The 12,268-nt window shown below is 44.0% G+C and overlaps 1 protein-coding gene across 2 annotated transcripts; it reads left to right on the top strand.

Moving 5' to 3' along the window:
- Positions 1–8,800: 8,800 nt before the first annotated feature.
- Positions 8,801–12,240, top strand: ZNHIT3 (zinc finger HIT-type containing 3). Of its 2 annotated transcripts, XM_080563607.1 has the most exons (4): positions 10,862–11,021; positions 11,133–11,290; positions 11,383–11,463; positions 11,728–12,240. In XM_080563607.1, exons 1-4 carry the CDS (start codon positions 10,942–10,944, stop codon positions 11,916–11,918), a joined length of 510 nt encoding a protein of 169 aa, XP_080419733.1. In that variant the 5' UTR covers positions 10,862–10,941; the 3' UTR covers positions 11,919–12,240. The 2 variants fall into 2 exon arrangements, 1 of the variants encoding a protein (XP_080419733.1); XR_013941295.1 differs by lacking the exon at positions 11,133–11,290 and having other exon boundaries at positions 8,801–11,021; positions 11,728–11,885.
- Positions 12,241–12,268: the final 28 nt, after the last annotated feature.

Below are 12,268 nucleotides of genomic sequence, written 5' to 3'. Positions count from 1 at the left end.
TCCAGATTTACCCTACTCCTGATTTGCCTAAATTTATTCATTTCTCCAAAATGAATGGCAAAAGGGATGGGGTTTTCTAGCACTGAACAACTATCCTGTAATAAATAGCTAATACTTTGCAACCTATGCACATCTAGAAACCTTTTAGTAAGATGTTACATTTTTATTTACTGGCAGCTTTTTCTCTTTCAGCCCACATGACTTTGTGAATTTGTACATTCAGGTTAGCATTTTGTTTCAAAAAAAAACTATGAAACAAACAAACAAATAAAAAATCCTCCCTCCCCCTGCAAAACCCTACCCTGCAACCCTCCAAGCCCAGATTGGTGAGACTGAAAAATGGGATTTCTGCGTGCAGTAACAGGAAAGGTTTATTAGGTGGCATGCCAGCACTTTACTTACATATGACTTTGCACTTAGTGAATTAACTGAGATTGCACTCTTTCTCTTTCTTTCTTTCTTTCTTTCTTTCTTTCTTTGCTTTCTTTCTTTCTTTCTTTCTTTCTTTCTTTCTTTCTTTCTTTCTTTCTTTCTTTCTTTCTTTTTCTTTTTTTTCTTTTTTCTTTTTTTTCTTTTTTCTTTCTTTTTTCTTTTTTCTCTTCTCTTCTCTTCTCTTCTCTTCTCTTCTCTTCTCTTCTCTTCTCTTCTCTTCTCTTCTCTTCTCTTCTCTTCTCTTCTCTTTTTTTTTTTTTCCCTTTAAGCACTTTTTTTTGACTTTCCTGATTTGGGTACTACAGTATAAGGTACAGATACTTTTTTTTTTCTGTCCCCTTTTCCTATCTGAACACTTTAATTCCACATGCCTGATTCACTGCAATTCAGGCTTTATGTTCAACAAACAAAGGTGTGCACAGAAAAGTGCTATGGCTGCTTTTTGTTCTACAGTTTCTGTTATACACACATTTTCTATTTTTCATTCAGGGCTGGATTTTGATACAGCTGAGGAGGAAGTACAGCTTCTCCCCTTCCCCCAGATACTTCTCTGTCCACGGGCATACAACCCGAATTCTGCACTGGGTGCAAGAGGAGCAGGCTGCTTGACCCAGTGCCCCCCCATGAAGGGGTGTAAATGTTGTGGAGTGGCATTATGTTGGCTGCACTGAGCAAGCCTGATCATCCACCAAAGCCTGGTCTCTGCAGAGGGCTGAAGTTAAAAAGGAGCCTGATAAACGCTCATGCCTTTACCAACAGTTGCAGGCTCCCAGGTGAAGGGTATGGCCACTACGGCGTTAGTAGTGGGGTTCGCAGAGCATCACGACTGTAATAACAATGGGAAATCTGACAGCTGAGTTATGAGCAGGTCTTTATTCATAAAAAGGATGGCTATAAATAACATTCCAACAATGAAGATATGCTGGGTAGTGTTTTTCCATCCTGGATGAGGTAGATTAAAACGTGAACACGCGATGATTTGCCTAGCACATGGTGCTAAGATAAATAGTTACTGCAGTGACAAGAACAATAAGGGGATTTGTTGCATTTTTGGACTTCCTAGTTCAGCAGTCTCTGTGGAGCTATCTAAGCAAGGTGCATGCTGAGCACGTAGAGAGACATGGGGGCGTGAACACGGCAGTGTCAGGTGCCAGCCTTCAAGGGCATGTACAAGACATTTTATTCTTGGGCTTTTTTTTTTTTTTTTTATTTCCAGGGGTGGTCTTCAGTGAGGGAGCTTAACCAAAGCTCTTGCATGAATTTTTTTCACCCTACCCAGGTTTAGCTGCCTGAAAGCTAAGAGCTTTCTAGAACCCTTCTGTTTAAGGCTGAAACATCTGAGGATTAAACATTTTGATCTTGAAATTCAGGATTTATTCTTTTTTTTTTTTTTTTCCTTTTACAAACCTTCCAGACTGTCATTATTAAAGTGGTAATAATTTGCACTGTAGTCATGTTTAATTAAGTCTTTAGATTTAATTTGTACTAGCAAGTGTATTTAGACTCAGTGAAAGACATTCCTTTTCCTTATAAATTTTATGATCTAAATAAGCAGGACAGACATAATTTGATCTCCATTTTTAATCTTAAAAAACGTACCTGACCAGCGCTTGGTTATCAATTCTCACTGGCATCTTTTCGCCTACAAATATTTTCACAAGGAGTTGCAGTGTAGGTGGGCTTTCCACAAAGGCCTTTGGACGTTGGACCTAAATACATGTGCGGATGTGGGTCAGAGAAGCTGAGAGACAAAGTTTTGAAGGAAGTCTATTACAGATCATTAAACCCAGGGTTATTATTTATTTTTTGGACGTAATGATTGCAGTTGTTTCTGTAGCTACAGGATAGATAAGAGCAGGAGGGAGTGTCAAAAACAGCGCAAACTGCCCTCATCTTGTAGCCTAGTTGTGGAGTACAGCAGCAAAGATTTTGGAGATGTTCCCCTCAGCCTGGTTTCTGAAACGCGTGAGATCTGACCATAGCCAGCTACTACCAAAAGGGTTTCGCAGGACATTCGGAGGGACTGACGTGACATCCAATGAAGCTCACATGTCTCTGAGCCAAATGATCCTACCATGTGCCGAAGGGAGGAAGCCCAGAGCGCTGCGCAGCCTTCCAGCGGAGCGGCTGCAGTCCCTCCGTGCCCCCGCAGCGCAGGCGGGAGGGGATGAGAGCAGGTTGGGTCTGACTCCAGGGTCCAAATGCGTTAGAGTCCCAGCCAAAGTCAAGATGGTGGCACAGCTTTGTGCCGGGGAGCTGGGCTGACCCGTTGCTCCTCGAAGGAAGATCTAAGGCTTGCCAAGGTGAGACTGAATTGAGTCCAACTCCTGTGCATAGACGAGCTGACCTGAGAGGAACTGTCCTTGCAGTGGGAGAGGGAAGTACTTCCAAGAGATTTAAGACACAGATGAATTTCATGATTAGCGTCTGGGTGATTGGGAAACCTACCCCTCAGAGTGAGAAAACACGCTAAGTACTCTACATTGGATTGTGTGTTGTAATTTTCTTCGTTAGTTCCCTGACCACTGAACAGGAAATCTGGAACTTCGTGAGCAGTAGCTGTTGGTGAACCTGAAACATTAAGGTCTCATCTTTCATGTGAAAAACAGGGGGCGGCTATGCCTCTCCCTGAGTCTGTTCTACTGGGAAACCTTGTTCTAATGTGAGGTCATTTCCAGTGGAGTACTTAGAAGCATTTTGGAGTGACTCTTTATTTGGTCTTTGGCTTAGTTCTGGTGCATTAACTGTGTACAATCAGGTTCAGTCTGTACTCGAGGATTAGATCCTGCATTATGTGATGTCATCATTAATAAAAATGAACTTCTCCCCTTTGCTCAGTATTTCTGATGTAAAGCACTATTCTGTATGTGAATGAGTAGTTTTCATTTGGTGAGTGATAAAACACCAGCAGTGTGCAATGCACCATTTGCTAGAATTATGAAGGTGTATTCTGAAGGCTGTGGGCCTCTAAGCTGAATATTTAGCTCTGAGGTTACAGCCTGCCTAGTTATTTTGCCTGGTTTGGAAGCATGTGCGTTTCTAATCTTTGCTTTCTTGTAACAGGATTCATTATTGTGCATCTGTAGGTGTTTAGTTCAGCAGGAAGATGCCATTTATGTGGACTTCTTCATGTCTAAAGGGATATGTTCTGACTTCTTCACATATAAAGTAAGGGTAGAAGTCTTTGTTTACCATATGACTTTGGTTTCAGATATTTATCAATGTTTGCGTCCCTTTAGGCAGCCTAATACAAGTTCCTCAAAATTTAAAATAACAGTTCTGCCGTGTCAGAGAGAGATTCAGGCTGTGCATAGATGGGGTGAGGGAGAGATGAAGTTGCAGGGGTGTCCTTGCCACTATTTTGTGGCTTGAAGTTAACATGTTGTTGCACAGAAGTCTGAAGCCTGATGATTCTCTTCACTTTATGCTCCTGGTGAGGGCCATGAAAGCGTAGCTGGAACATCAGATAACTCAAAACCTGTGATGCGAAAATTCCTCAAAGAGAGTGGGTGGAGGAAGAGCAGAGAGCTTTCTGTTTTGAAAACATCTCAGAAAAATCTTGGAAGAAGATCATACATACCATTTGTGTCTTCCTCTCCAAAGAGGAAGACTTTAATCCACATAAATTAAAACATAAATTGGATAAATAGGCTCCTTATTTGTATTACTCCCTTTCCTGAAGGTTCCTTATTTGCAGGCCTCATGATGACCACTGAAAAACTGTGTAGATGGATATTCTTGTCTCAAGGCTTTGCTGAAGGTCATGGCAAGCAAGAATTATTTTTTCTCAACACTTGGGCAGTCTGCGTTTCTCTTGCCAGTTTTGGGTCGGGTTATGTGTTGACTGCAGCTTGGTGAGTGGTGTAGTTGGAGTGCAGGGCAGGTGAGGAGAAAGTCAAACTGTTGCCCTTCACAACAAACAAGGTCTGGTGTGTCAGGCATGGAAGTAGGAATTGGATGTGTGGCAGGAAGGCAGCTGGAAAAATATCCTTTCAGTGCCTTGTTTTTCTTGTATGTACAGTGCGTGTATACTGCTCTGAAAGTAGCACCACATCAGCTGTAGTGTGATTGTGCTGTAGAGTTCTCATTTTCATTACGTGAATGCAGCTTCTTCTCCTGTAGCGTCACATACAACTCAGGTTTCTTGGGGTTTTATCAGCATAAAGAGCATTGCTGTTGCATGGTGTTAAGGTAAAAGTGTATGTTGTCCAAGGGTTACTGCACACAACTACGAGGCTCTTTTCCTTCGTATCCTGTTTTGAAATCAACTTTGGCATGTCGCAGCTGGGGCCTGTTATTCTGAGAGCTGCTGGACACTTGTGATTCCTGTCGAAGCCCACGCACTGCAGGTTCCGGGCATTTCTGGAACCACAAGATGTGTTGTGTGAAGGTAGATTTTCCAGAATGGCTACTCGAAATGAGTGCTCATTACAAATTCAGTGCCAAGGCTTATCACATCTCTTTCTCGATCTATTCAGGATGTTCAGTGATTATTGCCTTCTCCACAGGCATAATCTTAGGATAATTATTATTGAAGTTATAGATTTTAGCGCAAAAGGAGGTGTCGGTGAGAAAAGTATATTATTGCTGTTTTTTTGTTGTTGTTTTTTTTTTTTTTTTGCAAAATAAAGTAATGCCATGTCTCAGTCAGGACAAATATCAAAGCAATAATAACTTGGACATTCAGATAAAGAAACATAGAAGCAATTATAGTATTAAAAAGAGTGTCGTAAAGGGTGAAAGCTAGGTAAATATTAATCAAAGACTTGCCAACAGAAAGGTACAGCCAGTGTTTAAAATGTTAGCCTGAGACTCAGCTCCCTCCATACTGGACTTCTGTTTGATCTTAAGCAAATAATTTGATTGCTCTTTTCCCATCTGTAAAATGTAGATAACACTCTTTCCTCGCAGATGTGTCATAAGTGTAAGTAAGTAAAAAAAAGATTATCAAGTTCCCAGAATATGTGATGATAAGAATCACCTTGCATAGACATTGTTATATATGCAGATTTGGTGGCACAATAACTCCCTACCTCACGCAGTGTTTGCTTGGAGTTGAAACTACTTTTCATCTGTTTTTGAGAGCTCAGACTTTCTTACAGAGGGCTGAGATTACAAATCCGTGTTGTTTTTTTGTTTTTGTACTGAAGCATACTGAAAAAGTTATTTCCATAATAATATTTTCTCCATTAATCTAGTAACATTACACTATTGTTATGCAATTAGATTAGGGAATTAAGATTACAAAGCTTTTTGTTAAGAGCTATTTATATTATTCAATATTATTTTTAATTGCATTCTGGCTTCATATGATCTTTCATGCTTGAACACCAGCTTTTCAAATTAGAGAAATTTCAAGTAGCATTTTCAGGAATATCTAGGGCACCTTGGAGCTCCAGTTCATGGATGTACTTTTTAACATAACTAGGGTATTTTTGAAGATGTCACACTTCTGGGTAGCCTGCAGTTCACCACAACCCTCGGACCCCCTATCAGTTCACAGAGCCATCAAATATGTAACTGAAAGAGATCCGGACTGCATGTGGCTTGGTCTGGTGCCCTCTGCTATTCCTGACAGATGTTCATCCGTGCTGTACGTTACTTGCTGCCTCACTTGCTGTTATTAAAAGGAGTTGCTGACTTGTGGTGCCGGCACTGCGAAGGTGACAGAAATAGTAGAGTCCTTGCTCAGCAGCAATCTCACACCAAAGGTGTGGCTGACAAATTTGTATGAGGTGAATTATACCGAATGCTTTTTCTGTGACACTTGAGAAGAATAGTTTATAGGATATTAATAAATCAGCAGACTTGTTTAATCAGTTCCCAGCCCTTATTTCTATATAATAATTCTTCGGACTGCTTTGTCACCGTCTGAAATTCCAATTATTTACCTGTGTAAAGCATTTCTAATATACAGTAATTGCATACTAATTACACACCAACCATGATATATGTTCATAAACTTCAATTTTAATAGAAAAAAATCTTTTTCCATTTAAACCCAATATTTTTGCACAAATTTATTACGTTGTAAATTCTGACCGAGCTATTGTATTGGTCACAGATTTAATTGGAGAGCTGAAATTGCTGCGATACTGCCCAGATGTCACCACCGAATGTGAAAAGCCCATAAGCATAGCTGAGCTCCTGTTTTAGTATCAGTGTATAAAATTATTACTGATACAAATTAATCCTTTGTTAAAACAACAGTAAGGGGAGAGGGGCGAGCAATAATGACAACAACAACAAACACAAATCAAACTACCACCACCACCAAAACACATTTAAATGGAGCCATACAAATTAATTGACCAACTTTGTAAGTGACGTGGCTTCACGTGGATATTTTTACTAAAGGAAAGCTTGCAAAAACTCGCTGCTCAGTTGCAGTTGGATGCCAGGTAGCAGCCAGAGCATGTCGGAGTGGTCTCTGTGTGGGTGTTTCAAATCAAACATGGAGTGGCATAGAAGAACATTAGGCAAAAAAAGAAGCATCTTCTGAGCAGAAAAAATATCCATGCTGTTCATATTGATACACTGGTGTACTTACCGCTCACCCAGACTGCTCCAGTATTTAAGACTGCCATATTCCCCGTTGTATACTGTAGATAATTGTTTGGTACAGTAGTGCCCTCTGCTGACTGGCAGCATTAAATGTATGTCCAAAGAATATTTTTTCTAGTCACATTTATTTTAAACTTCGTTTTCAAAAATCATTGACATCTAAAAAGACAAAGAAATAAATGATACAATAATATTATGTTGCTTTGTTAATGTACGTTATAGATTAACTTTAAAAAAAGCAAACGGAAATTGTCCTATAACAAATGAGTATAGATGCTTGTCATTGTCATGCTGTGTTCTCACCCAAGAATTAAGGGGAAAAAAATGACATTTTCAGAGCTGCTTAAGCAGCTGAAGTCCCCACTCCAATTACTCTAACAAAGAGTTAAGCCATTCTCCTGCATTTGCTTGTTTGAAAATTAAGTTAATTCAACATCTCATTCGGTTTTCCTTTGTTTGTTTTTCTCATAGAGTGTCGGTACCTCTAATTTACACAAGAAAAGGAAAATATGTACAATTTCAGATATAGTGTTCCAACTTCTGAGTACTCCAGTACTCAGTACTGAGATATTTCTGTAGGCCAAAGCACAAGAACACCAGTGGCAACGGAGCTTCTTACCTTTTCAGAGCCCCTTTGTAGCACTGCAGTTCATCGTGTCATTTTGCTTACCAGCTTGGGGTTTGTTTGTAGATAGATATGATCTAACCATCCTTAGAAAATGAGTCACCGCTGGTCGCATCAATTTGTAATTGTAAACAAGAGACAGCAAACAGCTAAGTTCTGTTATCTTTCAGTTAAGATTTCAAACCAACCATACTTCATGTGATTATTAAGCACGTAAAAGCGTGCTGTCTTAAGTCTGTATTAAGAGGGATCTTTCATTATTTTGCAGAGCAACGTTTCTAAGAATAAAATAGCAGGTTTTGTGACGAGGGTAGTGACTGACAGTGCCCTGTCAGTCACTACCTGTCTGGGCAATGCCCTGCCCAGACAGTGCCAGTCTGGGCAGGGGCAATTAGCGAGATTAAAACTGGAGATCTATAAACTCCAGAACCAGAGATGCCATCTATTTTAGTGCAAATAAAGCTTAGGTGGTAAGGTGACATCTTCTCTTCTTACATAGATATTGAATGCAAAGAACTGAAAAACATTACGTTTCTTACCCAGAAAACCTCTTCAACACATGCTTGACCTTGAGCATTTTATGAGTTGTGTGAAGTCATTAGAGTTGATCTCAATTTAGGCAGGTGCTTAAATTCCTCACTGAACTGGGGTCCAAGTTAGTGACAAAAACGTGATATTCTTCTTTGTGTGCCATCAGTCACATACCCTCCACCTAAGAGAAAAATACTTCTGACTCTAATCTTTACCTGTTTCTATCTAATCTATTAGTGAATTAGAGATGAATCCACGTTCACTCAATTTTAGAATATCTTCAGACTTGTAAACCACTCGTGTGATCATTTGTCTTTACATGGACTAGCCAAATTTTGCTCTTGATAAAGGTTGCTTTAAGCAGATCAGCTTTATAATAGTAAATATGTTTTACACTTCTGCCTATCCTAGCAACTTAAGGGTAGTTGGCTCTGCTCTGAGTTGGTAACCCAAATATTTAAAAACACAAGTGGTTAAAGATTAATCCACTGTCATGACAATGATGTGGCAACAGAAGCTGTGCTTCAATATTCATTTTTCGACTGGAGAACAAGGTGGCAGTAACACTCATGTAGTTGTACAGTCTCTTGCCGCATACGGGATGTGTACAGCAGACTTCGTTACTGGTTGAAAGCAGGATTTCCCACCATGACTGGATACTCAAACTGTTCTGCTAACTATACCAAAATTTGGAGTCATTATTTAGTACTTGCACTGGGCATCCCCCAACTGACCATTAACATAGCTTCTGTGATCTTCAACTGCATAGTCATCATCACCAGAATGGCGACAAAGGATCTGCACAAGCCTATCTCTATCCTCTTTTGCAATTTGGCTTTTTCTGATCTCTTCACGAGTTTTTCTGGCTTTTGGATTTCAGTGCTGTTCATCACCAACCCTGACAATACAATCTTTGGATCCAGGGGTATGCTTGCACCTTATTCCTTATATACTACATCGATTTTATCCACCATCTATAACTTGGTAAGCATTGGAATCGAACGCTACCTGGCTGTGGCTGAAAGTATCAGGACAAGGTTCAGGGTTGCTAGAAAACATTCCATAGCTGTAGTTTTAATTAGCTGGATCCTTGCTTTCTCTTTGGGCTGCTTGCCCTTGATGGGCTGGAACTGCTTGCATATGGGAAGAAATCTCTCAGTCCTCTACAGTCCGTTTTGCGTTGACTACCTCATCTTCATCACCATTCCCAACGTTGTGGTGGCTTTTATTGTTCCTCTGTTCACTTACCTCAGAATCATTATCATCCTGAGGAAAAGAAAGCTCAGAATGAAAGCATGCGGACAAGCTACCGGCACCTACAAATCCGCCGAAATCCAGGTGGCCAGAACTAGTATTTTTATATGGCTCCTGGCGTTGGTCTCCTATGCTCCTTTCTTTGCGGGAGTCATATTCGATGCAACAAACCACCAGTGCCCCCTCGATCTCTACCCAAGCGTCTACATCTTCCGAAACTGCACGGCCATGATGATAACCATGAACTGTTTGGGGAACCCGCTGATATACACCCTGAAAGCCAAAGAGCTGGGGGCTAAGCTCAAGTCTCTGAGATGCCTTTCTGCCAACCGCGTGCAAGCCTGCGCCGTGGCCAATATCTGACGGGGACCGGGACCGGGACCGGCCTTCAGCACCGCCCGGGGGACAGCGCCGGCGGCCCCGGGAGGCCCCGGGCCGGGGACCGGGGAGGACCGGGGGGGGAACCGGGAGGGGACCGGGGAGAGCGGAGTCAGCCAGCCGCCCTTGGGAGCGGCCCTTCTGTGGTGTTTTTGCGGGTTTGGGGGCAGTTAAATGGCTGGAAAGGCTTCAGGACTACCGGCGGACGTGTGATTTTCCTTCTCGTTTACAGTCAGGACTGTAGCTTTGGCTGCTGGATCTGTGACTGGGGGCATTCAGCACTGTTTTGCTGTTGTAATTTTATCTGCGGAATCTTATCTGATAGAATTTTATTCTATCTATATTTGTAGCTGTGTTGTGTGATTCTGTGAGACGTTTGTGCCTACGCTTTTCATATTTCTGCTTATAACTAGGAGTGAATCCGTGGTGTTGAAACGTGAGCTGCGCCAGGAGAAAACCTCGCTGGAGTTTTTCAGTACCGGAATTGTAGCGAAGCCTCTTGTACACAGCAAAGCAAAATAAAAATGTCAAGGCTGGGCATTTTGTGAAAGGAAGAGGTCTCATCCTCCCTCCTTCTCCAGAAAGGAAATTAGATACTGGGTCATAAATGTGTCAGACCCCAGTGGAGATGAACGCTTGTGGTTGGTAAGGGGGACATTGCCCACAAGGGTCTCGGTGCTTTGTTGTCTTCTCTCTCCCCCTGCACAGTCACAGATGGGGAAGTCCTGGCGGAGGAGATCCTGGTGACATTAGCCTGCCTATGTTTAATTTATGCTCAGGTGTTACTCAGCGGTGCCACAGGGCCGCCACGATGGCCTCACGCTGAGGGAGCTCACCCAGGCACCACCCAACCCCAACCAGCCCTCCCCGTGGAAGTTGGACTTCTTAGGGCTTTATTTCCGCTTTATTTCTTTGTTTGTCATTAGTTCGGCATTCCAAGCGGCTTGAGCCCAGACGGAACAACCCCAACACTCCGCTAAACGGCGGCTGCGAGCAAAACAAAAAAAGGCGTTTTGTGTAAAAAAATAAAAAAATAAATAAATAGCCCCGCTACGGGCCGAGGCCCCGCCGCTCGGCGCTGTGCTGGCCGCGCCTGGCGCTGGGCGGGGCGGCGCTCGGCGCTGGGCAGGCCGGGCCTGGAGCGGGCCGGGGGCGCCATGCGGGCGGCTCGGAGCTGCGGGGTCTGCGGGGCGGCCGGGGCGGCCCCGTACCGGTGCCCGCGCTGCGCTGAGGCCTAGTGAGAGGGGGAGCGGGTTGGGGGGAGCGGGTTTGACGGGGGGGGAAGGGCCCGCGGCGGTCCCCGCGTGAGGGGCGCCGCCGGGCCCTGACGGGAGCTGCGTGCCCGCAGCTGCTCGGTGCCGTGCTGCAGGGCGCACCGCGCCCGGTGCCGCCGCGACGGGGACGGGATCGACACCGGGAGCGGGGCCGCGGCGCTCTCGGAGCCGGATAAGGCGGCGGAGGGGCTGGCAGCGCCCCGAGGGGCGGGCCGGGCCGGGCAGCGCGCAGGTACGGGGCTTGGGGGGGGGGGGGCACGGGGGTGGGTGAGGGGGGCACGGGGGGCTGGGTACCCCCGCCCCGGTTCTCCTCGCCGCCCCTAGGCAGCCCCTGGTCGGTGGCGGACATCCTGGCGGAGGACGACGAGCAGGACCGCGTGCCGCTGCAGAAGCTCAAGCTGCTGGGTGAGCCCGAGGGGCCGGGGGGTGTGTGGGGGCCTGCCGTGGCAGCCGGGGTGGTGGTACTGCGACATCGTGCTTCGTCCTGGTTGTGCAGCTCGCCTTGAGGCTTCCCGTGTCACATACCTGCCCTTTTGCCACCCCTCCTTCAGAATTTACTCTCGAAGTAACAATGTTCTAAACAGCATTTGTAACTGCTCAGGATTAGGTGCTCTAAACCACATTTGTAACTGCTCGGGATTAGCATTGTTTATCTGTTTTTCTCTGAAGGAGAATCTGAAGAACTGAGAGGCTTGCTCCTGAACCCACACCTCCGGCAGCTGCTGCTGACGATTGATGAAGCAGAAGAGAAGAGCTCCCTCATGAAAAAGTACATGCAGGAGCCGCTATTTGTGGAGTTTGCAGACTGCTGCTTGAGAATTGTTGAACCCCCAGAGAAGGAGAACATTCTTCCTGAGTGAGATACCTTGGGAACGTTTTGCTGTCCTTGAGTTTTTCCTCTGACAGAAGAGATCTTACGGCAATGGTGCTACTGTGGTGCACCATTCCGGGTATTTCCTCTGGGTTTGGTCACACTTCACTCATGGATGTCAGGACTCAAATTTTTAATTTAGAGTTGATAAACAGTGATACAGTATTGGACAGATTTCTAGATACTAGGAAGTAAATTTGATATTACGTGGACTTGCAATCTTTTGGTAGAGAAATCCTGTCAACCATGGGAAACGCAGCTTCCCAATAACAATTATATTAAATATGTCGGCATTTATCTTAATCCACAAACTGTTCTGAAATGTTTTCGTTACCTTTG

The sequence above is a fragment of the Anser brachyrhynchus genome, assembly GCF_964034855.1.
Source record: "Anser brachyrhynchus genome assembly, chromosome: 20".
Taxonomy (NCBI): Eukaryota; Metazoa; Chordata; class Aves; order Anseriformes; family Anatidae; genus Anser; species Anser brachyrhynchus.
Note: the sequence above shows the minus strand (reverse complement) of the source record. Positions and strands in the feature narration are given on the sequence as shown.

Coding starts and splice junctions, on each gene's coding strand:
- ZNHIT3 (XM_080563607.1), top strand. CDS start 10,942: ATGCGGGCGGCTCGGAGCTGCGGGGTCTGCGGGGCGGCCGGGGCGGCC. Junction 11,022..11,132: donor CCGCGCTGCGCTGAGGCCTA/GTGAGAGGGGGA, acceptor GCGTGCCCGCAG/CTGCTCGGTGCCGTGCTGCA. Junction 11,291..11,382: donor CCGGGCCGGGCAGCGCGCAG/GTACGGGGCTTG, acceptor CGCCGCCCCTAG/GCAGCCCCTGGTCGGTGGCG.